Source organism: Didymosphaeria variabile, assembly GCF_027946475.1.
Source record: "Didymosphaeria variabile strain IMI 356815 chromosome Unknown scaffold_2, whole genome shotgun sequence".
In the NCBI taxonomy this organism is placed as follows: Eukaryota; Fungi; Ascomycota; class Dothideomycetes; order Pleosporales; family Didymosphaeriaceae; genus Didymosphaeria; species Didymosphaeria variabile.
Genome location: NW_026611621.1, coordinates 1359200 through 1386589, shown reverse-complemented (window position 1 = coordinate 1386589; position 27390 = coordinate 1359200). Strand labels below are relative to the sequence as shown.

Genomic DNA, 27390 nt, shown 5'->3' with positions numbered 1-27390 from the left:
CGCTCAACGTAGTCGGAAAAACGTGTTGTAGACGCAGGCGAACCAGGCACAGAAACGCGAGCCTGGTAGAATGTCCGCGAAGCCCTGGCGTCGTGATGACTCTGACCGCATGAAGTGCGATTACGGCAATCGCTAACATGACCATGGTTAGTGTCGGTGGGTCGGTTGTGCATGTAGGTGTGGCAGCTGGCCCAAGCGCAGTTTCCGGGTTCGGCTTGAAACTTGGCGCGGTCCGGTACGCGTGACTTCTGCTTCCAATTTACCCACAACAACCCGTGCCGAAGATCGATGTCGATTGATATCAACTGGGAGACGCTGACGGGCGGCTCAGATGGTTCTTCGCGGGCAGAGTCGATCCGGGCCTTCATTCATGACCGATTCCAGCAGGTGACGCTGCCGCGTTTCATCCGCTCCGTCCACGTTCATTCATTCGACTTCGGAAGCGTTACCCCCGAAATCGAGATCAAAGACATATGCGATCCGCTCCCTGACTTTTACGAGGAGGACGAAGATTATCCAGACGAGGACGAGGATGCACAGGCAGATGACGATCGTGGGGCCGTTGGCGGCCCTCTTACCCGCATAACGAAAGAGCGACGCGAAGGCGCGGAAAAGGGATCATCCAACATAGAATATCCTCCTCTGAGTCAATCACGTCTAGCGCCGCCTTTTGGAAACACCAGAACTCCCGGCCTTCGCACCACGTTAGCGCCTGTCGAACAACTGGGGAGCCCTTTCATCCCAAGGGCCTCCACGCCTGGCATACCCGGAGGAACATCCAACATCAACTATTTCCATCTTCCGCTTGGTGCGGGGCTATCTGGGACAACTACCCCTCTTGCTGCTGTTGCTGGTGCACAGCTCCAAGGTTGGCCTGACTTTGCCAATATCCGACCATCCACCCCAACCAATATGCGTCTTCGCCATGCTGCTTCAATGAACTCCCTTACCCTGACACCGCAGTCGAACCCAGACCCCACGACAAGGCCACCCTCCCAACACCAACATGATGCAGAACGGAGGGAGTCGCTAGCTGCAGCTTCGAATCATTCATCGGATGACGGATACGAAAGGACACCATCACCGTCAATACCTCGTATGCGCGAGAAAAGTCCCGAAGATATCCAAGTCGTGTCACACGTACAGTATTCGGGCGATATCAAGATGTCGCTCACTGCGGAGATCCTGCTAGACTATCCTATGCCAAGTTTCGTCGGCATACCGCTGAAGTTGAACATCACCGGGCTAACCTTTGATGGCGTTGCTATCCTAGCGTATATCAAAAAGAGGGCTCATTTCTGTTTCCTATCTCCGGAAGACGCTGATGCACTAATCGGAGGCGAAACCAACCTTGACTCTCTTCAGTCAGATGTGCAGAAACAGGAGCGTCAACTCGCACAGCGCTCTCGAGCGGGAGGATTGCTGGAGCATATCAAAGTCGAGAGCGAGATCGGAGGTCGGGGAGAGGGCGGGCAGGTTCTCAAGAATGTGGGCAAAGTGGAGTCTTTCGTCCTGGAACAAGTCAGGCGCATCTTCGAAGACGAATTCGTATACCCAAGCTTCTGGACCTTCCTTGTATGATGTTATCACCGAATGGCTGGCTCGGGTGCGCACCACGAAGAGAGCAAAATAATCCCTGAAACACATCACCCGCCAAACTACCCTGTTTCGTTGTCACCGATCAGAGAAATGAGGTGGAATACGCAAGCGCTCCACTTGTTGCAAAAGAAGGGATTGGAACGACTGGATAGCCGACGTGCAGCTGTCATTGCGCCTCACGAAACTTTGTACCTGCTGTCAAAATGCAGGCAAGCGTTAGCGTGGTGTTCCTTTGGCGACAGTGATACAAATTGCAATTCCCCACTATAGAGGGGGAGTCACGTTACAGTGCATTGCGGGTACATGTAGCACCAAGCGGGCCTTAACAACGACGCGTCTACAGAAAGGGTTCCCTCATGCTCGAACAGGTGTCGTACAGAAAACGTGGGTTGGCGTGCTGCCACTCGCGGCTCGGCGCAGAAACGAAGCAGCACAAGTCTTTGACAGCTCTAAATTATCACGGTTACTGGCACTTGCAGCAGTAGTCACAGTGCCAGGCCATGCGTGTGATACTGTGTGCGCACAACACAGCGAATACTCGTTGCTTTCACGCTCCGCAAAGTGCGACTGTCACTGACCTGTCAAAGTCAGTACCCACGCGACACCCGTGTGCTGTTGCTACTCAACATGGCGCTTACTCGCGCCGTGCGTCGTCAATCAGCGCACATTGCTGTCTCGACATCTACGATGGTTGTCATGTGTGCAGCCGAGCACCCAGCATGCCCCATTGCGTGTAACCGCGTCTCCTGCCCGATATCTCCCGCGAATCCCGTTCCTCCCGCCCAGACGGCTTGACGTGCCTCCTTGCAGCTTTCATAATGCATATGACAACTCGCCCCGATTAGCGAATGTATCCTGTTGACTCCATGTAACGCTGGAGCTGCTTTTGAAGAGGTGCAGCAACCTGCAGTGGGGAACACGGGTACTTCGGACGGCAACGTCAGGCATTGGTTGCGCGGACACGCGGCTCGATATGAGCAATTGATTCATGTCCGCGTAGCTGCTATTCTTGGGCTGAGGGGCAGCTGGCGGAGAATTAATGGGTGCAGGGGCTTTATCGCGAGGTTGGTTATCACGTTATCACATATAGGTCCAGCAAGGCTGCTAAGATATGGGCTCTGAGGGTGTGAGCGATGAGCCGGTATCTATACTTGCATGTGGGCAGCAAGATACCTTTCGCCCCGCGTATGTTGGGCACACATGAGGCAGAATGTCGCCACTATATAGGTGATTTACTCCAGGCTATCGTGCAGCCTTGCGTACGTAGCATATCCCTGTTCATCATCGTAGCTCTCCTGAAAAGTACATCCAATATAGCCTCGCATCATAATACTGCGCGCATCCTCAAGGCCGCCGACTCCAGCTCTCTGGCGTACACGTGACTGGGTTCGAAGTTCGCGAATGACCCAAGGTTCGGTCAGCCCCTAGTTCGGGGTTTGGCAGGTCTAGCAGCACTCTAAGTCCGACGTCAATCTAGGGTCCAGCGCTTTCTCTGAGCAAACATTGTGGTGAAGTCCGAACAAGATTCTGTGCGCCTGACGATCCGACAATCCCCCAATATTCGTGGCGTCACGCCACATTCGATGGCTATGCCAAGCACCCCTCCTTATGTCATGCTGCTTGGCACACAGCTTGGCACACACGTTGCGGGGCAGCTGGAGGCAGTCTTTGGCAGCTGAAACAGACGTTGCGTCAACCCATCAACAACTGACTGATCGAAACCCCTATACACGTTCTTCTACCCCTCCAACAACAACAACACGCTCTCACCTACACTCAACCCCAATTCTTCCTTATTACCTTCACTCTTGAGATCACACACCAAATACTGCGCAGCTTGAAGGCAGGAGCTCCGCTACCCCGCCTGCAAAATGCCTCGCCAACTTGCATTCAGCGACATGTGGCTGCCATGCCTCATATTACTCTTGATCTGGGCACGCCCGACCGCAGCGTTTGGCGCAGGAAATATCGCGAGCTTGAGCAAGATCGAGGGGCAAAATTGGCGTCATGGAGACATCGAAGACACGCTGCTCACGCTGCTTATCTCGTCACGCACGGGCAAGAAGTTCAGCAAAATGGACGTCAAGAGAGTGTACTTTGGCAATTGGCTGCGTGACTATTCGCAGGCTGTCGATGTCGGCACCGTCAAGATGGTGTCGGCGGAAGCGATTCGTATTCTGCTCTGGGTCCTGGGTTTCTTGAGCTTTGGCTATGGTACTAAGGAGTTTGAAGTTACCAGGGACAGACTGGGGTGCTACCGCCCGGAGGAGCACATTGACAACCCGAAGGTACGTAATTACGAGAAGCAAGAAAAGTATCTTCGACTCACTATTGTAGGACTACGCCGACAACCTCGATGCGCGCGACTATGATCGCCGACTACGCGGCCCCGTCGATGAGAGGCGTGAGCTAAGCGTCGACGAGAGAACCGGCTTGAAGAACTACATTGCATCGGAAGATCTGGGTATCACGACATCAGCTGGCATGGTCCGCGACCTGCTTCGCCGCTGCATCGAGCTCGGACAACGCTCTGGCGGCCGTGGAGAGGACTTCTACGAGGCCCTGCGACTCCTCGGTACGGCTACGCACTGTCTCGAGGATTACTCAGCTCATTCCAACTACACCGAGCTCTGTCTCATTGAACTGGGCGCTCACGACGTCTTTCCCCATGTAGGCAGGAACGCCAGGATCCAGATCGAAGGCGTTCGGAACCCAGTCTATCCCATCATTACCGGAACCTTTGGTGGTGTCGACTTTCTGCACTCCGTGTGCGGAGAAATTACGGATAAGGCTACGCAATCCGAGCTCCAGGAACTTGAAGGCGCCATCAACGAGGCAGACCGAAAGCAAAACAAGAGCGCAATCAAGGATCTTCTCAGCAAGCTGCCAAGCGGCATCTTCGGCGACAAAGACCAAGCTGGAAAGGCCGATGAGCTTGAGGCGAACGCACAGGCTGCCAAAATGGACAACATGCACATTAGCCCCAAGGAGCCAGAAGAGTTCACCCAGCAACTGGATGCACTCGTGAAGCAGATCTATCCTATCATGGAGTTCCACGATGAAATCATGCAATCTATCAACGAGATCATCGATAACATTCCCGTTCTGCCCGAGCTCCTTGAGCAGCTGCAGGAGCAGGTCAACATCTTCGTATTTAGTCTTCTTGCTCCTTTCGTTGTGCCTATCATCACTCAGGTCAAGACTGAGCTTGAGACTGGCTCCAGCGAGGTGATTGCTAGCTCTCGCGAGAAGCAGCACATTGTCTTCAACGATGACGACTCGACCGATCCTACTCACAGTATGCTTTCGAAGGATCATTTCAGCAATCTGTTGAACGAGCCCGCTGGAAGGGTTGCATCCGAGGTCCTGAAGTGGGCAGTACCCCAGGTCGTTGCCTGCTGGGATGGCGAGGCCGATCCGGAACAGACCATTGACACCATCATTCAAGCTGTTTTCCATCATCCTGCACAGCTTAGGCACCAAGACCGCCACGTTGAGCAAGGCCGTAATGTCATGTTCAACGCTGTCAGGCAGTGGTGGGAAGAGAAGGCAGATGGCCAGCGCCAACTTATCAGACAGCTCAGCCGCGAGGGTGTTGAGCGAGGCGAAAACCATAAGGAGGGCCCGAAGGACTCCGGTCACGGATGCTGCAAGCCCCTTGGCATGGCTAATGACTTCTCTTTTGGGAACAAGAGTGGAGGTGGAGGTAACGCTCAAGCCCAGCAAATCAGCGGCCAGGCCGGAAAGCTTGCCAGTGAGGCCGTCGGTGGTGGTGCTCTTGGTGGTCTTGTCGGAGGTCTCGTCGGCGGCATTGGTGGGTCTCTACTTGGAGGTGCTTTCGGAGACGAGGAGAAGGAGAGCAAGAAGAGCGAAAAACACAGTAACGATGGCTCGTACACCCAGTCTTACTCCGAGTCGGGCCACCACAAGAAGAGCTCCCGCGACGATTCCGAGCGTTACGGGCAAGCCTCCTACCAACAAACTCAATACCCTAGCGGCGGACGCCGCGAAGAGTATTCTCGTCATGAGCAAGACTCGCATGGCGGATCGTACGGCTACGAGCAGCGCGTCGAAACGTCCAGTTACGGCGGGTCCGGCGGCTACGAGCGCCACGAAGAGCGACGCTACGAAAGCGGCGGCCAGTACCGCTCTGAGGAGACTCGTGAAGGCTTTGACCGCCAGGGGGAATACTACCACGAGGAGAAGAAGTGCGTTTCAACCTTCCTCTAAGCCACGAGAACTGCTGACCGCCCAATAGGAAGAACACAAATTATGGTAAGGACTCTGAAGACGATGACTCTGGCGATGAAGACGACTACGAGAAGCGCGCAAAGAAGGAGCGTAAGCGTCGCGAAAAGGAAGAAAAAAAGCAGAGGAAACACGGTAGTGACGATGAGCGCTCTGGCGACGATGCTTACAAGCGTCGTTCAGGAGAGCACAAGCGCCATGGAAGCCCCAAACGGCACTCGGGCGGCAACTCGCACGAGAGCGGCGGCTATGGCGAGGAAAGGCGGTACGGTGAGGAGCGTCGTGAGGAGGGTGGGTATGGTGGTCGCTCAGAGTATGGCCAACAATCCTCGGGCTATGGTCGCCAGGAACAGTCTGGGTATGGCGGCGATTCGTATGGCTCCGGAGGCGGTGGTGGGTACGGTGGACGACAGGAGCAGTCTGAGTACGGTCGCCAAGAGCAGCCTGGCTATGGCAACGACTCCTACGGCTCTGGAGGTTATGGAGGGCGTCAGCAACCACCTGGCGGCTTCGATGGGGGTGAATATGGCGGGCGCCCGCCGCCACCTGGAGGCTTTGGTGGAGGCGAGTCCTACGGCCGTCGCGACGAAGACGAGTACGGTGAGCGCAGACAGCAGTACGGAGGCGGCGGAGGGTATGGCGAGGAGGGCGGGTATGGACGGAGGTACTAGGTCCGGCTGGGCACCTTGTTGGTTTGCGACTGGCACCTTGCTAAGCTGATCTGCGAGTTGGGTCCGTAGACTACCACGATTGATAAACTGGAATACAGAATGATGTGAAAGCGCTTGCGTTTGTCAGTGTGAATTATTGTGCGTGTGGTTGTTGATGTTAGTATTGATGCGGAATTTGAGAGCATGTTTCCGCCTACGATTTGACGCCGACCCAAGAATTACACAACCTGTCATTTGCTACAAGGTTTGGAGAAGGAAACATATCCCTCTAAATTCCGTCTGCATATCGTTCGATAGTATAGTGTTCGCTCTACGCCTTCCCTCTTTTTTTTTTTTGAGATTCTTCGATGCAAGACGCGCTATTTCATGGGCGAGCGCTTCCGTAGTCATGCTACAGTAGCAGGCTTTTGAGGAATATTCTCACGTTGCGAGCAAAATAATACATCTCCCTTGGCGTAGGAGTACTTATTCTCATGTTTGTAGATAGAGATATATGGTATAGGTAAATCCGACTGTAGTGAATTAGCGCTGTCATGGTGTGTTGATGCTAACATCTGGTAGAATTCAAATGATTGTTAGCGGCCGAATGTTTGAATACATGTTTGAATTGATAGTGTCTTAAAATCCATACCCTGACCAAGTCCCAACCTGCTTTAGCAATATGGTAACGACGACTCGTGAGCTGACTATATGGATATACTTCTGGTCTAGAGCGGCGCACCACTGCTTCTAGTCTTATCTTCTCCAATGGCAGTGCGTATCTGTAACCGACATTTCGCTCAGGCACACAGCGCTGAATTTGAAATCGAAAGGCTCAGAGTAACGGGATGCTCGGTGATACCGGGCAGACCTGCAACCCAACATAGCTCTGTGATTAAGGGTGAATCTATCGACAGAACAACCCCGCATCGCTCTGTCACCATCCTCTCATTTCTCATCTATTTTCCATCAATTGTGTTCGTGGACAGCACAAAAAGAAGATTTTGAGGCCCTCCTCTTGTTTCAATCCTAATGCTACCTAGATTAGGGTATTGTGCTAGGCCAAGTCGGCTTGCAGGTCTGCCCACTAGGTAATCCGAGCCGTCAAAAAGGAGGCGAAAGTGCGTGCGGGCAAACCGCCTGAGGGTCCGGTCGGTGGAGCACATGGTGCGTGCGATGTGCGCACGGAGGATGTCTATATCGATATGCTCGGCATGTCGGCAACGGGAAAACTTTTTCAATGACTTGTGCAGACGAGGACGTGCATCCTCGACCGTGATCTGAACGCAGGTGCAGGAATAGCGAGTGATGCAGGGGATCGGCAAGTGTGAGAGAGGACAGGGCTGGCTGGCGAGATTCTGGTGGGACTGTATACACCAGACTTCTTGCGTGGCAAGCGAAGCCCCTTTACCCCTATGAAAGCGCACGAACTTCATTCATATCGATATGGTGTCACTAAAAGATGATCCGCGGTTTCGCGAGCGGGTCTGTAGGCGCACCTCTTGAACGCATCATCATCGCCCCTTTCACGCCCTGCCCTCCTCGCCATCAATGGCCCGTTTGAACCCACACCCTGCGCCTTCGCCGCGCGCACATTCCGGCCCAGCTTCTCCCCGTCTGAAATACACAGCCTCGTGCCCGTTATTGCGCACCCAGGGCTCACGGACGAGTTCCAGAGGCGACGCGCGGACTCCTGCCGAGCAGGAACGCGTGCAGACGTTCGGCTTTCACGCAAGTCTCTCTGACCAAAATGAAGAGCCTAGACCTAGACTCATCATAGCACGTACAAGGAGGAGAATGGTGAACCCGAACCTCACCATTAGGAAGAAGACCTCGCGATTGGATTTGAGCCGGCCGGATCTCAGCCGTATATATCCATTCCTGTCCAACGTCGTGTATCTGGAGGTACCGGATGACTCAGATGGGGAACATGAAGAGCATAGGGGAAATGATGAAGAAAGCGAGCGGACAGAGGTTGAGGAGCAGTATGTGGAGGTAACAGGTTCTTCAGACGAGGAACATGGCAAGCATGAGGGGTGCAGAGGATACAGCGAGCAGGAGGAGCAAGAAGGCGACGAAGAACGGGAAGATGACGATAGTGCCTATGGTAGCGTCGAAATCCCCGCTGCCGCATGCCCGAGTACGTCTATACACATCACTACAATGTGTATAATCGCCGTGATGTTAACGCACTGGGTACAGCTTTTTTCACACACCCAGATTCCATCTGGACCTACGCCGCCATCTGTAAGTGGCGCGATGCGGTCGAAATGGTACCGCTATCGCCACCAAAAGTTGTGCCGAAAATCGACGTGCGTAAAAGGGCGACCCCAAAAACCCCTAGGAAGTCTCCTAGCAAGCGCCTCCTGACATTTTGAGTACTGGAATGTTGCCGGATATGAATCGTGCGCGATAGACTCCGGATGGTCATCGTAAGTGGCGTCTTGATACGATGTGGTAGCATCAGAACATTAGGAGAGACAATGTTATCATTTCCAAAAAGTCCATGACTACTAGAGACTAGGATGCCTTGAAGAGAGTTAATGCAAGGGGGAATTTGGGGGATGCAACCACTCCACAAAACACATCAACTGTTCCAGTAAAAGATCGATACAGACTCGGAGACGTCGTCTCGAAGATTTAGTGTCTGGTACCTTAACGCTGAACACATACCACTAATTCCACAGCGTAGGTTCATTTGTGAACGCCATATGCTTGCAAAACCCCACTCAAGATGCCTCGTGTAACCTGCATTATGCCACTGAATAGCAAACAACATAACAAATACGTGAACTCTTCCATCGCTGATAAATCACAACGGGGCTCTGCCGGTTGCAGATAGATGCCACGTCTGACGGGTGCCCGTATCCATCTTAGGAGGAAGATCGTAATGCCGTAGACTGTCAATCAGAGACAATTTCCACAAAGTCGGCTTCTCCAACTAAAAGTGGGCATGTCAGATTATGGGTACGCAGATCTCGTGTAGACTTCTGGTAGGGCTGTGGGCGAGATCTACAACCGTAGGTCATAGACGCTCGCAGGGTAAAAGGGATGTCGAGATTGAGGGTTCAAGGTAAGATTTATTCACAACCATAAGGCACTGTGATCAGGTATGAATTGTCGATGTGATAGCTCCATAGTCCGTTGTCTTACGAAATCTGCAAATGGTCAGCGGCAATAGGTGCATGTTGCCAGTAGCGATGCGTGCAGCAAGGACTCACCAAATCGGCTTCTCTTGGACGCCGTCAGTCCTTCTTCTTCTTCTTTTTGGAACCATTCTGCTGCTTGTTGAATTTGTTCATGAACCTCTGGGCCTTAGACTTGGTCATTTCCTTCTTCTGGCACCCAGTCGTCATCTCGTCCCTCTGGAGAGGCTCTGCGAAGGTTTCATAAGACAGCTCAGGAGCTGTGGAGGCAGAAGCGACGGCAGCTGCGGGTGTTGCCTTCTTCGAATTGTAGGTACGGCGATTCGGCTTTCCATCCTTCTTCCACTGCTCCTCTTGATCCCTCCTCATTCGCTCGTAGAATTTCCAGTGAGGTTTGCCCTGCTCGTCAGCCTCCTTGATTTTGGCCTCGAGCTTCTCATTTTCCTTTGACTTCGCATGCTCCGCAAGACGAAGTTCTTCCTCGGCCCTCTTCTGCTTCTCGAGAACCTGGGGATCCACGAACAGATAGCCCAAAATTGGCTTTCCGGCCGCGGCCAGACGATACGCCTCCATAGCCTGTCTACCATGTCTTCCGCACCCTTGGGACTTGATGCACATCTCTATACCACACTGGACTCGACCTAGCTTGGCATGGTTCATCCATATGTAGCAGTAGCCATAGCTGGAGCATGTAAGCCAGACAGTCATGCGTCAAGTTGCACAAGTTGCATTTTGAGACATCACTTACTCGACGTCATCTCCGAGGAAATCTTCCGACTTACGCTCTCGGCCCTTCTCCTTATTATGATGCGTTACGCGCGTGCATTCGCCGGTGTAGATGTTCTTGAAACTCGGGTCGTGAACTTCACCGTTCATCAATATCCCATGCACGCGCCGATGTGGGAAGCGTGAGAAGACTTCGTCTGGTCGAATCGGATCGGGGTTGGGGTCTACCACCCTGCCTTCTCGATACTCAAGGTACTTATCTCAAGCGCATGTTCTCTCAGGGTTCAACTGCGGAGGACTCATCGCTATCTACCCTAAAGAGAGGGCATTGAGTCAATCAGATTGTCGTCGATAGAATAAGGTGAGAGCTGCTGCAGGTTGCGCTGAATTTCCGTGACTCTGGAGGTTTAGAATGGGGCGAGGGGGACGCAGAGGGTGGCATAATGTTTAACACGGGCGGAAGTGCCCTTTGCTTTGCCCCAGCTGTATGCAGGTCCATGTTGAATTTCCACTTAAAGAGGACGTGAAAGTGCGGCGCGTATGGTAGCTTCTTGCCCATACCGCCCGCAAATATAAACTCCCCACTTGCCCCTCAAGCCCCGAACCACAACGACTACAGCATTCCAACACCCCTGTTCAACCCTAAATTCAGATACAAGTCAAGCCTCGAGATTAAGCTGCGTGTGTGTAAATGGTGATAGGTTCTAGCAAGAAAGACACCGTTCATTGCGCACGCTCTTTATATCCTGCAGGTCTCGAACATCGACCCGTTTTACAACGAGCTATCCGAATTACCGACATCACTCAACAGGCAAAGTGCATCCAGTTTCATAATGCTTGTTTATGCATCTGGTGTTTAAGACTCGAAAGTTGCGGCCGCCTCCATCTCAATACACAAATGAGCCCTCGACAATGGCGGTGGCTGCACCAGCCTCAGAAAAGCTCAGCAGTGGCCTCTCCTGTTCAAGCCGAGCTTTTGCCTGCTATCGAAACATCATTTGATAAGTATGATAGCTTTTCAGCTTCGTCCGAAGCTGTAGCAGACAAAAACCTCACAGAGATTCCGGAGTCATCGAAAGCAAAGTCCTCGCCCTCGCAAAATCGTAAGAATAGTTGTACGGAGCCTTCCGTTCTCGTCGGCTCCAGAAACGATACATCAAGCATTTCTTCTAACGGCGCAGTCTACGTCAATTTACGCAATAAGGCACGTGGCAACGAAAAGCGCAAACGCAAACGCAAGTCAACAATATATCCCAACAGGCCTCTCGTTCGGAAGATTCTCAATCTCTTAAGAATCAACAAAGCAAACGTCGTTCGTCTCAAGTTCGAGGTACTCAAGGCATTCATGACGAAGAACGACAACCCAGAGGATCAGGCAGACGACCTGCAAGACGTAACATCAGATTCAGATGCCGAGACGACCACTGACAACCAGAACAGTCGCAAGGATTGGGATACCATCCGCTCGATCTCAGATGATCAGTTTCGTCGACTTGTTTTGAAATGCTTCAAGGAGCCAAACGAAGACCCGATACCGGTGGACCTTTGTCAAGTTTTCGAGCGAAGAGAGGGTGGCTTTCATCTTGTTGCGATCATGTACATTTATCGACACGAAATGGTCCAGAAGTGGCTCATTCGAGTCCCTGCGCATGGCACGACAGGGCTATGGACGAAGGAAGACGAGTACATGATGGGCCGCGAAGTCGAGATTGTACGACATATCCGTCATAATACTACGGTACCTGTACCGAATATCAAGGCATTCTACACAGGGCTCGACGATGAGTTCGGTGCGCCTTGGGTGCTGATGGAGATGCTCCCGGGTAGAGATGCATACGATATATGGTTTGACGCACCATACGACTCCGACACAGCCTACCTCCGTGCGGACACCCCATCTTCCGAAACTCATCGCCGACGCGTGAACTTCCTCAAATCCCTGGCCGCCCACATGGCGAAACTCCAGTGCCTGCAGTTTGATCGTATCGGGATGGCAAAGATGACTAGTGTCTACGACGTCCACGATCTCACTGAAAGTGGGCAATTAAAAGCAGTGATAGGACCTTCTTACCACTGGCCGTGTCCATCAGATACCTCGAAAGTTATAGAGCGTGGACCATTCACGACCATTCAAGACTACGTAAAACTGGGATATGACAATTATTTCGACAATGAGAGGCTGATCGAAAAGTACCCCGGGAGAACTCATGAGTTCTGGGACATGATCGTTGGAATCCGCAAAATTCTGGACATAGTTTTCAGCACCCCAGTCTTCAATACTTATGCCACCTCCGAGACATACGCCATCCGCCACAACGACCTAGACTTGCAAAACATACTGACAGATGAAGATGGAAATGTCACTGGCATCATCGACTGGGATGGCGCTGTCGTAGGGCCTCGCTGCATTGGTCCTGCGGCTGCACCGCGGTTCCTCATGCGCGATTGGTCTTGGGACAAACACGGTAAGAAGCTCGAGATTTCGCCTCATATGGCTTGGAACACGGAGTACTACCGCGACATCTATGCTGCAGCCATGCATGTAGCCGAGCGTAAGACCGGATTATCAAGCGATGCTAAGTACACCTCTAACTCTGCTCTCTACCATGCCGCCTGCAGTTCACTTTATGTAGGAGGCGCACACTGCTGGGATCTTACAGATAGGATTATCAGGAGCATTCCCGGAGTTAATATGAAGCCGGAGGACTTCAAGATTCTCTTGGGCAGGGGATATCCAGCGGCGGAAGAGATGCTGAAGCGGGAGGTAGCAAAGCTATTTGAGCCAGAATTACCGAGCAAAGCTATTTTTCGTCAGCTTGATATCGTTCTGGAACATGAGAAGCAGGATAGTAAAGCCAGCCACTCTGGACAGGGTAACAGTGCCTCAGCTGCTGGCCAAGAAGAGTGCGGCTGTCGACCTCAGCAGGACACTTCGCTGGGGACGAACGCCCCTGTAACCAAGAACACACCTCTGCAAAGGAATGGCAAAGCACTGGTAATTAGGATATCGCAACCACCATCATCCGAATCCATCAACGACTACGACAGCGACAACGAATCTATCGATTTCGCTCCTCCGTCGATCCTCAGCCAGAACAGCAATAACGAGGACTCCTCTCCCTGCTCATCCTGCATGTCCGAAGACGAGCAAGACTTTCAGTCCGCTCCCCAACTCAAACGGGTACCGACGCTGAAAATGAAGATACCATCTAGAGGATCTCTGCACCCTCTCTACGTCGCGCAAAACAAATCCGGCAGGCGCTTTGAACTCAGAGAGGTCATTGAAGAAATGGACTCACAGAACACGACCGAATTGGTGCCTCTCAACGGCTCATGAATCCAGGCATTCCTGTCGCGAGATGAAAAATCGCCTTCACCCTCTTACTCAAGAACCTTGTCCTCGTCGGGAGCGTAACTCCTTGTAGCGGCGAATGCATCCGAGCCACTAGACAACATCGGAATCAGATCTTCCCAAAGACGGAGAGAGTATATAAGATGGAGACTTTAGTCGTACTTCTAGCACGTCTCTTCTGTGTTAGATTAGTTAGTGTAAAAACAATTTCTGAATTTGATCTACAGCATTCCACCATCCAACGAGCAACCATCATTACAAAGCACTACCTTCAAGCTGGAAGCGCAGAGAAGACCCCTACTTATCTTCTAAACACCACAACTACAACACCCTTCTCAAAACGCAAAGCTAGGAAGGGTAACTGTCCACGCAACGTCACCATCGGTCTGAAAGGGAGACGCTGATCATCATACACTCATAGAGCTTATACCTAGCACTTAACCTCTCGTGATCTCAACCTCTGGATCATAAAACCCCGCCACCTTATTTGCCCGATCCAGCATAACCCTCTCGCCCGTCCCCAGCCCATACTCCCCACTATCCCATTCAGTTAATCCCATGCTCCTACACCCTTCCACACCCACTAGACTTTCCACATCCTCCACCCTCACCCTGCCAACATGTTCGCTTTCCCCAACGCCACCCCCGAAGTCAGGGCTAGGGGTCCCGGCGATGAAGTTGGTGCGCTGTCGCACAAGATATTTTGCGTTATCCTCAGTAAGGGGGCACGCGGGGATGTACAAGACAGAGGAGTCCGAGGTGCCAATGTGTGTCTTGTCGACGGCGTGAATCGTATCGCAGTGCCAAGCGACGTAGTCGCCCGGCCTTACAGTAGGTACATGAATCATGCTCTGCTTCAAGTTGAGATGCGGATGCAAGAGATGCGACAACTCCTGGCCATGGCCAGGCGTCGCGCCCTGAATCCAGGAACTGCTCTTCTCATCCATTTTCCAGTTATCGCTCGCGAGGAAGGCCGCGGCGGACGTGGTAGCTTCGTCGGCCGTCTGCGCGCCGGGCTCGACGCCGCGGACAGGGCTAAAGAACGGGCGGAGGAGATAATATGCGGTGGCTTTCGCGAGGAGCGGGTTGACGAGGAGTGTGCCTTCGCCGGGGCCGGTGGTGGAGAGCGAGAGCCATCCTTGGAACATGCGAAAGGCGGAGCAGGCGCCGACGCCCTGGTGCAGGTCGGACACGACGTTCAGTCTGCAGCTTGACTCCCAAGGATCGAAGTCTTCCCACTGGCCTTTCCAGACGCTGTCGTAGACTTTGCCTCGCCCGTATCCATTCTCGTCCCAGCGCTCTACGCTTCCTCCGTCAACATGTGGGCCGAGTGCGAAGCGCGAGTCGCCGGGGAGACGCATGCGCAGTCGATCGGCGTAGGATATGGGGTGGCGCGTGGAGATGGGCGTATGAGAGTTTTTGGCGTGCCAGTACGACATGAGGAAGCTCTGCGTCTTGAGCATGTTCGGGTGCCCACGGGCGAGGAGCTGGGCGCGCGACCAGTAAAGTTCGAAGACTTGCGGGTTTTCGGACGGGAACGCTGGATATCTGTCAGTGTCGAACTTCCCAGACAACACTATGGAGCATACCTTTCGTCTGTGGATTCGTCTTGATGTACTCTCTCAAGCTCTCCTTCCAGCCAAGTGCCTCCTGCTCGCTCACCACACCCCGCACAACAGCAACTCCCCTCTTCCGTAGCTCCTTGCTGAAGTCCTCGGGCGCATTGTCGATATCCTTGAAGCTGATCTCAGGAATAATCCTTGAGCCCTTGTCCACGATGAGCGGTATCTCCTCGCGCAGATCCCTGAGCAGCCGCTCCCATGACTGTCTTATGGCCTCTTCATTGCCCTTGATCAAGCGAGCTTTGAGAGCCGCATATTCCGGTGCAAGAGGTACAAATTGTTGACCAGAAAGCGAGGCAAATGCGTCTGAGATATCGCCGGCGCGTTTGGAAGCTGCCTGCGTCGCCGCGGTGCGCGCGTGATGTAGCGTTCGGACGGCTGGAGATCGGACGGTTCGTGGAATAGACAGCATGTTGGTCGGCCTGGTATCACTACTTCAGTGTTCCGATGTCGTGGTTGCTCCTCCAGAATCTCCCCATTATATATCTGTACAGCTCCGACAGCTAATGGTGCAGTCTTGAGCTCCGCCAGCATCTCTTTCGATGAATGATGGCTCAATGGCCCTAGCTTCTTCGGAAAGCTCGAAGCGGAAAGGTGTCCGCCCGCAACGCTAAGCTGCTCTCGGCCAGTGCGGGGAATCGCGGTCGCTGCTGAACATGAGTGAAGAAAGGTTTCCGACGAGGCTTCATCTTGAGTCTGTCTGTCGTATAGAAGGAGTACAACTTGTCGGAACTTGTCGAGCCAGGACGATCGACGTTTCGCCTGAACCTGCCGTGTCCACGGCGCCGCAGCATCACCTCATCTACCGCGCCGTCACGGCCGACCCCCTCCATGGATAAACGCAGGTAGCATCAACGGCCCGCATAGCCATTGACCGCCCCAATCGCTGCAAGCTACCGTGGCAGAACAGAGCTTGAACTTGGGCCGCAGCACGCAGTTGAGCAAACCAGAATGGCGCTCAACGACTTTGAAGGTGGGTTTCATGCCCAATGGTGTCATCCTGAGGCGGAAAAATCCATTGACATCCGAGTAAACGTTGTCATGTAGCGAGAATTGATTGTTTGGTCTCATGGCGCGTCTGTTACCGTCATGGGACGCGTTGAGGTTGGCTCGGTGGGATGCGTTCCGCAGTGGAACTACGCCATCGGTATATGTAGCGGATGCCCTCGAGCTTTCCGACTTGGTTGTATTGCATGCCCATATTCGACTGTGATTCCCAACCCATAAGATCAGCATGACGGACTCACACCTTCCTGAAGACTTTCGCTGGGGTTTCGCGACAGCATGGTGCGTTCCCGAGGTCTTCTTTGATTGGAAACCCCACAACAGCAGCGTGCCTACTGAACCCAACGTGTAGCTATCAGATCGAGGGTTCACCTAAAGCAGATGGAAAGGGCGAAAGCATATGGGATGTCTTCACACACACCCCTGGAAAAGTCTGGGACGGCACCACAGGCGATGTTGCGTGTGATTCATATAACCGCACCGCAGAAGACATCGAGTTGCTGAAGTCGACCGGCGCGAACACGTACCGCTTCTCGCTTTCATGGACTCGCATCATCCCTCTCGGTGGACGTAACGACCCTGTAAACGAAAAAGGCATCCAGCACTACGTCAAGTTTGTTGACGACCTACACGCGGCAGGCATCAACCCGATGGTCACACTTCTACACTGGGACCTGCCTGACGGCTTATACAAGCGCTATGGCGGTTACCTAAACAAGGAAGAGTTCGCGAAAGATTTCGAGAATTACGCGCGAGTCGTCTTCAAGGCCTTCGGTTCGAAAGTGAAGTATTGGATCACTTTCAATGAACCCTGGTGCAGCTCTATTCTCGGGTTCAACGTCGCCAGCCACGCTCCGGGACACACTAGTGACAGGAGCAAGAGCGAAATTGGGGACAGCAGTAGAGAACCTTGGATCGTAGGACACTCGTTACTGATTGCGCATGGTACTGCGGTGAAACTGTACCGTGATGAATTCAAAGAAAAGGACGGTGGCATCATTGCAATAACCCTGAATGGTAAGTAAGCGGCGTTTACAATTGTGGCGGCTCGCGAAACTTTGTACATCCTGCCTCAGCCAGCAGTTCATGCAAACCCCACACGAAGCGAAGCGATGGTTCCATGTACCGCGTACCCGAACAAACTTGCGAAGGAGACAATTGACTGACGACGCATGATGTAGGCGACTATGCGGAACCGTGGGATGCGAACGATCCGCTTGATATTGAAGCAGCTAACCGCAAGCTGGAGTTCACGTATGGATGGTTCGCCGACCCAGTGTACCACGGCAGATATCCAGAGTCGATGCGCAAGCAGTTGGGGGACAGATTGCCAGAGTTTACGACCGAAGAGATTGCGTTGGTGAAAGGTAGCAACGACTTCTTCGGCATCAACTCATATGGCGATAATTATATCAAGCATAGGGAGGGTGAGCCTGCTCCAGACGACTTTTACGGAAATCTAGATGTTCTGGACCAGAATAAAGCTGGCGAGTGGATTGGTCCCGAGACGGAGTCAGTCTGGCTAAGGCCGAATCCTCGCGGCTTTAGAAGTCTGCTGAACTGGCTGAACAAGAGGTACGGCGGACCAACGTTTTACGTGACAGAGAATGGCACAAGTTTGAAGGGAGAGAATGATAAGCCTCGAGAGGAGATTCTCAACGACGAGTTCCGTTGTTGGTTCTTCCGAGGATACATTGGAGCGCTCGCAGACGCATACACAAATGATGGCATAGATATTCGAGGCTACACTGGATGGAGTCTCCTGGAGTACGTATTATCGCCCCGTTCCATCTTCTTAGCCGAGGAGCGTCACTGCCTCCTGGTCTTTGACACGCCGCGTCTGCTTGATCTTCCTCTTAGAAGACTGTGCCCGAGAGCATCGTCTGTGTTGCAACCATGAAAGCTGTCGTTTGTGACCAGCATGGCTCGCCGCACGATCTTTACCACGATAATGGATCTCCGCGCTGACCCATTGTACCTGCAGTAATTTTGAATGGCACGAAGGCTACCGAACGCGCTTCGGCGTCACGTACGTCGATTACGAGGGTGGCCAGAAGCGGTACCCAAAGAAGAGTGCGCACGAATTAGGCCAGATCTTTGGAAAATACATCAAGAAGGACTAGATTGCTGCCCAACGTTCGAGGCGAGGAGGACGGGAAGCGACATCCAATCGATGATTCTAGGAGGCTTCGAGATCGGTGTACTGTGTAAAGTTTGGCATGCTGAGCGGGAGGGTCTTACGTGTAGTTACGTTTCTGTAAGTGTATGTGCGGCCATCGGTATGATATGCGCGACGCTGGAGGATCGGCCCAGGGTCTTCAAAGAGGAAGTTTTGCGGCCGACCTCAGCAGGTCCCGTGTCTTGCTTGGAGCCGCTTATCGATCGGAAAGGTCAGGGAGATTTAGTGATTTTCGATAGACTGATAGATCCACAACGGCCGCGACCCGCTTGTACTTACATCCGGTCTTGCAATTCTCACATCACCACGACGCGGCGGTCGACGGTGTAAAGGCATCGTGACGGCTGCTGACATCCGCATGAGATTTTGAGCCCATCCAGGCTAACGTCTCGGAGATGAAAGATCCACCAGGGCAATTCGAGTTTAGAGTTCAACATTGAAGGGCGATCAAACCCTTTCCTTCCAAATACCCGCTGCGGGCGCCCAAAGTTGGTTGTTTTCTAGACTGGAGCTAGAAGAAGGTGGCAGATCGTGTGGCGCTCTCACATGGCGTGGCAGTAATGACTCGCTAACCGCCACCAAACCTCTCTGACCCCTGGCCCGCTGTCGTGCAACCTCAGCGCAAACTTTAAATGTACACGAGCGTGGCAACCCTGTAACTATCGTGTTTCAGTAGTGACCTCGTGGCAAAGGGTTGCACTTGGTCTCCTGATTAGGACAGAGGGGCAAGGTGATGACAACTTCCTACCATGGCCGCAGTTGGATCCCCCGTGCGTGCATTGTGGTCGAGAGACCACCCGTGGTTCTCTTCATACTCGCCTAACGATGGTCTAGGGGGTTAACCGGATGGGGTTAAAAGCTAGAGCGGCTCATCAAATCGAACGACCACTGAGCGAGCATCGTCCATCGATAGTACCAAGGTAGCTCTAGGATGGAGAACGGCAGGCTGTCTTGCATGGTGACAGTGTGAAGCAGTGCGTGCGGAGCGGGGAATCGCGGTAGCTTCCCCACCTAGCGTGAGTGAGCTCAGCAGCTCAAAACAGGAAATGGACCGCCCAAAAGTGTCGCATCAGGCAGGAATGCGACCGTCGAAGAACGAGCGGATGGTTGGTTCCACGGCTCCATGGCGGCCGAGATGGTCCGTTCGGCAGTGCAATATCCGCAATCTACGTCGGCTCTTCCCGCCAGAAGGGCCGAAGAACGATGGTTTGGAGGGCGAATGCACAAACGCTAGAGAGCAATACCAGGAGTGACTTGCGCGAAGAATGAGAGATCCGCGGGTCCGCCGTTGGTGCCACGGTTGCGCAATTGATTAGCGGCATCGCTTGAGAGACTTTTGCATAATGCATGAGATGGTCCCACTTGGGCGAACAGACGTTCTGGTGAACTTTAGATTGCGACCGTTGCGAAAGTATCTCTGAATGGAGCAGGGAGCATCGCCGTGAAGAAGCTTGACGACTCAGGCGAGCGGATGTCGTACACTTGTACCTGCAGCAGTCGGTTCCGCGGCGTCTCTCTGTCTGTGGAAAAGCGTAACGGGCTGTGATGAAGCGAACATTTGAAGAGTTCGGGGTGGTTGATGAACTTCGAGGTCTACCGCATGTATGGTTACGGCAGGGCAAGTCCCACTTTCGTCGGAGGAAGGCGCTGCCTCCCCGCAAGTGTCTGACCGCTGCTTCCGTCATTGCAGGCGAGGAACGACTCAGCCGCTGTTGACTCCGCACATCGAGATCTGGTCAATACAGCCTCATGCCTTGGACGGATGTAGCCGGCAAGAAATCCACGGGCAGAGCCGCGAAACATGACGGGAGAAACAAACCATCACCAAGACAGAGAGCTACCTTCCGCTAGTTGCAACTGTTCCTGGCACCATGTCGGGACAGATCACGCAGCCTGACAGCGGCGTAATCTCCTCGAACGTTAAAGAAGCCCCTATGTAGTTCAGTGGCGCGCTAGAAGCGGAGCTAGAAACTCCAGCGATTGATGACCAGCACTTGCGCCATCGCTGAGGTTGCATTCGCTTCTTGGATCAATATACATGTCAAGTTTCATCTTGTATCACATACAGATATGGCCCACCGCCGATCAGCCGTTGCAGTTCACCGTTATCTTTCATGCTGCTTACAGGCCTCGCGAATCCACTCCCGTTTGGAGTTGGAGGCAGCCTCGAATTCTTGAGGGAGAGAGATATACGCACTAGCGTATTGGGCATCATTTAGGCTCCTGCACAGCACCGAAGCTGCGCCGGGTGCCATTCTGTGCGTAAGCCAGCAGAAGTGACAGTGGACTGACCTTCCGTAGCGAGTCTTGTTTCACGAGGCCTAAAAATACTTTGTCTACAGGAGCGGTTCGCAACCCCTGTTTCGTGAACGCTGACGAGTGTTTCGCCCAACCAAATGATTCTCTAGGCTGGAAGCATCGCTCGTGTAAAAGTCGCGGTGACTTGGTCGGCGAAATCGACGGCTCTCTTGCCATTCGACAGATGCGTTTGGTGCCAGGCTCTTCTACTTTTGGCTGTGGCGCTCGGCCATAGACTGTCCTAGGTCAAAAGTTTAAGTATCGTATTGCCCCCAAATAGGCGATGCAAAGGCCGAGAATACACACTCAACCTTCTGGCACCGCGCTGTGCAGTGAGACAGTTGTTGCAGCTTGAGCACGGGACAAAAACAGGTTCCGCGACCATGATGGCTCCCATGTTGCCGCGCCAGTCAAAGCTCTGGAGGAGGCCTCCGTGAGGAGTCTCGTGACCCCAGTGGCAGGGGGACGCGCAGGCAAGACTCAATGCCTCATCTCATTTTGACGTTGGCCGCGAGCTGGCTAGTCTGAGCAAGGTGGGGGTCACGCTTTCGAATGCAGCAGCTGCAGGCACCCTTGGAGCAGTCACTGCCATTCGAGCACGCCGAGACACGTCATTGGCGTTCACCGCATGTCCCCTATAGCGCGTCGTCGAGGGTTCGAGGACACAGCGGTATTGTCATGGTCGGACGCGTAGGAATGGCATCATTGCGGGACAAATCTCCGCGAACATTCCATCGGGAGATAGCATAATGGGCTGCCCCTTAGCACGACGAGGCAAGAGAAATGATGCCAAGGGCGTGGGAGCTCTGACCAAGACCTGTTTCGTCGCACTGCATGCCCAATGATCGACATGTTCCTGGTCTCGCGCTGGTTGCCGGCAGCGACGGCAGCTCGGACGCACCGCTCGCAGGCCAGCAGCTCGCAGACGAAATGGTCAGGCAGGGCGATGAGCAACATTGATAGACGACAGGACACACGCGCACTAGCGGTGCATACTGTGTACAGTAGCGCAGCAGCTGCAGGCGGCCAGCAGAATTTTGATGCCTGTTCCGTCTCCTCCGGGATAAGATGTGGGGCATCCAAAAGCGTGCTAGGGGAAGGTTTTCCACGTGCGAGCTCGGTTCACCCCAGCCAAAAGAGCCCGGCACCGAGGCGAGCCAGAATTGAACCCTCATACGTCAACCCAGGGACCGGGCCATGTTCCTTCGAGCTCCTCCTGCATGTCGCCAACGGCGCTCGCGAGAACCCAAGGCGCACAGCGGCGAGCGCCATCTCTCCGACCCCTCCGATTTCGCCTGTATGGTCTCCATACGCGGCACGTCCCTGGAATTGGGCGGTGAACAGGCGTCCCTGTCACCTTTCCATCATTGGCTAGGGTGCAAATCGCTTCACATCCATCCCAAAGGGGAAGTGGGCCGAGCTATCCGCTTTGGACGGCGTCGAAGTGGACGAGGACGATGGCCAGAAGACAGCCGGCTCGCTCCAGCTCGACGCCATGCGAGCCTTTGCGAGCTGTCCAGGTCGTCATGGCCACGGACCACGAGGCTATCGCCGCTTCTAGCGACCCTCGAGAAGCCTTGCGCCATGGAGGCTCCGTCTGCTTTCTGACGCGGCCGTCCTCACGCGTCACCATAGTCGTCCCAGCATAGCAACGCCGCCGACACTTGAAGCCCTGGGGTCCGCTTCCTGCAGTCCCCAGTCAACGGCGCCTTGATACCTCGCCCTCTTCGCGCGTCCCAAACTTTACTTGGTTTCACACCTGCATTTTCCCCGCAGGCCGCACGTGTGCTGCCCACCGACGGACTGGGTCCCTTCCAGGTCCCGCCCAGGGTGCCACCTAGCGGCCTTGAAGCCACAGGCAAGGGTCCCTCGTAAAAGAAGGACTACCCTTACAGAGATCCGGTTATAGCCCTCCTCCCTGCTCGTCAAAGGCCTCTGCGTTTTGTTTATCTTCCTCTCTACCTATACCTTTTCCCATCTGCCCGCTCCATACTGTAATTTCTACTCGGAAGCGATATTTACTGTCATACCACCTTCTGGTCCGAGACCCCTCTATCCGTGCTCTCTGCACGCGGCACAACTTAAACCCACCCTCGCCGTCCTAACTACCAGGACGCCCTCGTCATTTTGCACACGGGAACTTGGAAGCTTGGTCCTTTCCCTCCGAGCCGCTTACATAGCGACCACCCACCCGTCTTAAACCCTCTGCCGCCCCCGCGGGTCCTCATGACTTCAGTAATTCACTATCGAGACCCTATTGCTTACCGGAGCGGCGACCTAATGGGCACGAATTATGTCCCACCGCACATGGCCTCTCTCAACCGATCGCCTGTTTACGATGACCACTCGTCTGGTTCTGAACGGAAACAATCCACGCCGGGGGCCAAAAAGCGGCCTTCCAGAGCTGGCACCCGCAGCGTTACCACACTAACTGCAGCACAACTAGAGCGCAAGAGAGCAAACGACCGAGAAGCGCAGCGAGCCATTCGCCAACGGACTAAGGACCACATCGAAAGTCTCGAGCGTCAAGTCCGCGATCTTACTGCGCAGATTGGCACCAACAGCTCTACCAAGATGATGGAGCTGATGCGGCGGAATGAGGAGCTGGAGCAAGAGAACGCCTTGCTCAGGGCGCGACTGTCTCATGCGGGACAGGCGTTGGGCATGTTGGAAGGCTCAGGTACGTCAATTGTTCCCTTTTCGCGACACGGATCACTTGTTCACTGGCATATATTGCTTTTTAACGTTTGACCGGTTCCTGTCTAGGGGCAACCGAGCAGTTGCTTTTTGGCACACTCTGACGCATTTGCTCATGCCAACTCCGAACCGGCAACGTGCTCCTCCTAATCCAAACAAAGCAGATTCACTAACATTTTTGACATTCAGGAAATTCGATGGCTGGAGCAGAGCAAACCGGCCTGCTAGCTGCGACCGGAGGCGCCCCGTCGCCTAGCGATCGGATTCAGATTCTCAGCCACGCGCGTCGGTCGTCAACTGGAACCGCGAGGAGTGTTCACTCTGTACCAGAAATCACCACGACACCCGCCGCACAACCTGCGCCCTGGCAGCAACAGCACCCGCAACAGCCGCCGCAGCATCAGCACCAGCATCAGCACCAGCATGCCTATCCACCCAACGTACCTTCACCTCATGTCGAGCATCCCCCATCGAACTGGGGCCCTCATCCATCCGCACACCCCTCCCAGCATCCAGTGTCGCTTTCAGTGCCCGACTCCTCACTGCACGCCGTTGAATCTGGAAACATTTCTTATCCCACCCCCTACTCGATGGATCAGAACACCAGGTCCATGTCTTACCCACTGGAGAATGCGTCGCTGGTCACTTCCCAGGCAATGCAGATCGGTGGTTACCAGACGCCTACTTCGAATCCCTCGACACACTCCTCAGAATACCACAGGCAGATGAGCGTCCCGATGAACGCCGCACCACCGGCAGGACATGGCCCGCATCCGCACGCGTATTCTGGTTCTGCACATCATGGTTATGTTCCCCAAAGCAGCCATCCGGGGGAGATGCACATGATGGCTCCTGCTCCTCATCCGCAATCCCACATGGTCAATGAACAGGGTCAGATGATGTATCACCTCCCGCCGCACATGAAGGTTGAGCACTAAGAGGGAGGGATCTGCCATCGGTCGTTGTGCTACCACCGGCACCGTGACAGTGGAGACGAGGCGGTGAAGGACATGTCAACTAGGCGGTGACGAGTCACTTTGTGACTCGGTGCATTGCATTGCATTGCGTCGACGAAGTGTCTGGCCGCATTCGGGTCCACCGAGTTCTCTAAGCTTTGGTTGCAGAAGCTCCTAGAGATGTGCTCGTCCTCTGCCGCGAGAATGTCTGGAACGGATAAGCCATCGCGCTACTCCGGCGTTTCACCGGACCATGACAATCTGGATCCTAATCGGAGCGACCTTCCGAAGCAACCCGACACACGCTCCTACCGTGTCTCGATGCCCCTTCGCCGCGAGCTTCAAGACACGCCCACCTATGTGCTCTGGTATGAGCTATCGTCAACCCCCTTGCTGAAACCGGCTTTCGCTTGGCAGCCTGCGCAAGCTTTCTCCGATGAGATGTGCTTGCCAAGGCGGGGCTTGCGGCGAACTCCATGCTTGCGTTTGGTCTCCAAGCAACCCGCAGGACTCGTATGTCAGCTCGTGTCGACCATCCTGATGGACTGCCACCCTCGCCTGGGATTCCTGGTTGCGGAGTCCTGTAGCCGCTATTACACCGAGATGGGTCCGGACGCACGGGCGATGCTCACGAACTCCAAAAAGATCTCCAATCGAGTTGGAGTAGTCGCCCAGCGCTAGCGGCTCAAGGCACGAGCGGGCTATCGAATGAAGCTTGGCGAGCCTGTTTCATCGCGTCACCTTCTGCTAGAACATCACGCCCCACAGCAATTACTGCATCACAACAATTACCGTCCAGTAGCAGTCTTACGCCTCATCTTTTACAGTCGTCACGCTCGCTCGAGATACTTCTAAATTGCGATCAGTGGTCATCGGTCTATGGCTTATTGATTTGCACTGTGGTCGGCGACCAAGTACGGAAGCTTATGCTGCCGCCGCTTGTTGCGCCCTAACCTGCGCCAGCAACTTGGGATACTGCGACCAAAAGTCAATTCAACAAGTCGTACGGTAGTCGTCGTGGGTTGTCACTTACCCATCGCTCTCCAACATCCGGATGCGACTTGACCCGGTTCATCAATGTCGCTTCACCCAGGTGTCCCCAGCGACCCTTGACAAACGTAAATTCTATGTCGTCCTTGCGCGCTTTGCGAGCCTCATCCCTCAGCTTTAATACTTCGGCGGGTACATCCATGGCTTCGAACTGGGCATCGTAGCTCACTCCCTGGAAGAATGGCACCGAGTACCTCGCTCCCTCGCCCTTCCTCGGACTGAGCACACGATGTGTCGTAGATGCGCAGACACCATCCGTCAACGCCTCCATGCCCTGACCGATAGCCACGACAAGACTCCCAGTTATAGGCTTGCAATCCACCCACTCGCCGCGGGCATTCTGCGCCTGCAGCCCAGGCTGATCGCTTGCTTGGAGCAGGTATGACGTTAGCATGCTGTCCTTGTGCGGGCCGACGCCCTGCCTCTTGATCTCCCACTTCTTCTTGTCAATCTCGCCTGCCCCGACGGGCAGATCTGGCACATCGACTTCAGGGTACTTGACGATCTTCAGCTTATGCTGCTGATTCTCGTCGAAGAATTTGTCAAACGCACCGGGATCGAGACCGATGGCCTCGGCGATCAGGCTGGTGAAGAGCATGGAGATTTTCGACATGCGGCGCATGTAGTCTTCGTACACAGGGCGGAAGGCGGGGAGATGCGCGGATGACGGCCACTGGTTTGGCGCCAGCAGGTTGTGGTACAGCGGGGCGTCGGGGCCTGGCAGCGGCTGCGGAGTTGACAGGTCGAGCTGTTCGCGGTGGTCGGTGTTGAGGGCGGTGGTCTCGTTGTCGAGCTTCCCCATTTCGTCAGCACACGCACTTACATTTCTAAAGCACATCTATCTACACTACTACACTACACTAATACTACAAGAGGGGGAAGGCGGCAGCGGTAATGGCAGGGGGGAATTTCTTTGGTTTGAGTCGCAGCGTTCATGAGTATACGGTCCGGTCCGAAGATACCCAATATCTCTCGTTGGTTTACGTCTGTCGATAGCGTTCGTTTGGCATACGTACCGCATGGCTCTTTCTCTCTTTCTTTTCAGCGATGTATTATGCTTTCACGCGTTATGCGGTTCCTTGCATATCCTTTCGTTTTTGACGGCCCCGAGGTATTAATAGTCTGCATCATTTGCATCGCATATAGCATCTTCGATACCACCTTGTTTGGCATATGCTTCGTAGATAACATGACATGACGCATCTTTACTCTGAGGCTCCCATCTACCCTGATACTTCCTCACTGACATCTGTACCACCGACTCCTTCCCGCCTGCTAGTCTCCATCGACAGATGCTGAAAAATTCGGTACTCACCCTGCTCCACCCCAAGAAACTCGGTTCGTTCTTCATCTCGATCGCTTCCTTCTCCTGCGTACTCAGCTCCTCGAAAAACCGCTTACATTCTTCCACCACATTCCCCACCAGCTCCTCCGGCAACCCTGTTTCGGAAAGGTACAGGAAGCCTACGTTGAGAAGGGCGTCTCGCAGGTCGGAGAGGAAGGCGGGTTTGGTGGACGGATCCAGGGCCCGCGAGAGGGGAAGGATGGGGATATGTGAGAATGTTGCAGAAGGTGGGGATGCCATATTTCTAGAGGCAGTCGGGGTGGTATGGCTCTGGACGCGATGGTGAAGGAACGGGGTATCGAAATATGGTTTTGTTAATGCTTGTTCACGACGTTACTCGGAGCTATTTCGGTGTTGTGGTGCGATGCGGGGTTGCACGCATGCAGGCGCCTCTATGCGTGCTGTCGTGCTTGAGCCGCTGATGGCGTCATCGGATAATGCGGTGTCCAAAAAACCAGCAGATAGTTTCTCCGCTGCTTCCTTCGTGTCTGCGAATAGAGATGGAGAGGACCAACCG

At 53.9% G+C, this 27390-nt stretch overlaps 9 protein-coding genes across 9 annotated transcripts; 6 read left to right on the top strand and 3 right to left on the bottom strand.

Moving 5' to 3' along the window:
* Positions 1-288: 288 nt before the first annotated feature.
* Positions 289-1581, top strand: MDM12_1 (Mitochondrial distribution and morphology protein 12; the record flags this gene model as incomplete). The annotated part of the gene is made up of 1 exon (XM_056210973.1): positions 289-1581. One exon carries the CDS (start codon positions 289-291, stop codon positions 1579-1581), a length of 1293 nt encoding a protein of 430 aa, XP_056074446.1.
* Positions 1582-3470: 1889 nt separating this feature from the next.
* N0V89_002162 (uncharacterized protein) lies at positions 3471-6518 on the top strand (the record flags this gene model as incomplete). Its single annotated transcript, XM_056210972.1, has 3 exons — positions 3471-3887; positions 3937-5807; positions 5858-6518. The coding sequence occupies 3 exons, from the start codon at positions 3471-3473 to the stop codon at positions 6516-6518; spliced, it is 2949 nt and encodes a 982-aa protein (XP_056074445.1).
* A 1530-nt stretch (positions 6519-8048) lies between these two features.
* On the top strand, positions 8049-8875 carry N0V89_002161 (uncharacterized protein; the record flags this gene model as incomplete). The annotated part of the gene is made up of 2 exons (XM_056210971.1): positions 8049-8637; positions 8718-8875. The coding sequence occupies 2 exons, from the start codon at positions 8049-8051 to the stop codon at positions 8873-8875; spliced, it is 747 nt and encodes a 248-aa protein (XP_056074444.1).
* Positions 8876-9742: 867 nt separating this feature from the next.
* N0V89_002160 (uncharacterized protein) lies at positions 9743-10519 on the bottom strand (the record flags this gene model as incomplete). Its single annotated transcript, XM_056210970.1, has 2 exons — positions 9743-10223; positions 10392-10519. The coding sequence occupies 2 exons, from the start codon at positions 10517-10519 to the stop codon at positions 9743-9745; spliced, it is 609 nt and encodes a 202-aa protein (XP_056074443.1).
* A 748-nt stretch (positions 10520-11267) lies between these two features.
* On the top strand, positions 11268-13706 carry N0V89_002159 (uncharacterized protein; the record flags this gene model as incomplete). The annotated part of the gene is made up of 1 exon (XM_056210969.1): positions 11268-13706. One exon carries the CDS (start codon positions 11268-11270, stop codon positions 13704-13706), a length of 2439 nt encoding a protein of 812 aa, XP_056074442.1.
* Positions 13707-14158: 452 nt separating this feature from the next.
* N0V89_002158 (uncharacterized protein) lies at positions 14159-15755 on the bottom strand (the record flags this gene model as incomplete). Its single annotated transcript, XM_056210968.1, has 2 exons — positions 14159-15261; positions 15311-15755. 2 exons carry the CDS (start codon positions 15753-15755, stop codon positions 14159-14161), a joined length of 1548 nt encoding a protein of 515 aa, XP_056074441.1.
* An 822-nt stretch (positions 15756-16577) lies between these two features.
* Positions 16578-18471, top strand: N0V89_002157 (uncharacterized protein; the record flags this gene model as incomplete). The annotated part of the gene is made up of 4 exons (XM_056210967.1): positions 16578-16630; positions 16701-17365; positions 17530-18115; positions 18333-18471. The coding sequence occupies 4 exons, from the start codon at positions 16578-16580 to the stop codon at positions 18469-18471; spliced, it is 1443 nt and encodes a 480-aa protein (XP_056074440.1).
* Positions 18472-23051: 4580 nt separating this feature from the next.
* N0V89_002156 (uncharacterized protein) lies at positions 23052-24460 on the top strand (the record flags this gene model as incomplete). Its single annotated transcript, XM_056210966.1, has 2 exons — positions 23052-23505; positions 23712-24460. 2 exons carry the CDS (start codon positions 23052-23054, stop codon positions 24458-24460), a joined length of 1203 nt encoding a protein of 400 aa, XP_056074439.1.
* Positions 24461-25402: 942 nt separating this feature from the next.
* Positions 25403-27113, bottom strand: N0V89_002155 (uncharacterized protein; the record flags this gene model as incomplete). Its single annotated transcript, XM_056210965.1, has 3 exons — positions 25403-25453; positions 25512-26321; positions 26844-27113. 3 exons carry the CDS (start codon positions 27111-27113, stop codon positions 25403-25405), a joined length of 1131 nt encoding a protein of 376 aa, XP_056074438.1.
* Between the last annotated feature and the right edge of the window lie 277 nt (positions 27114-27390).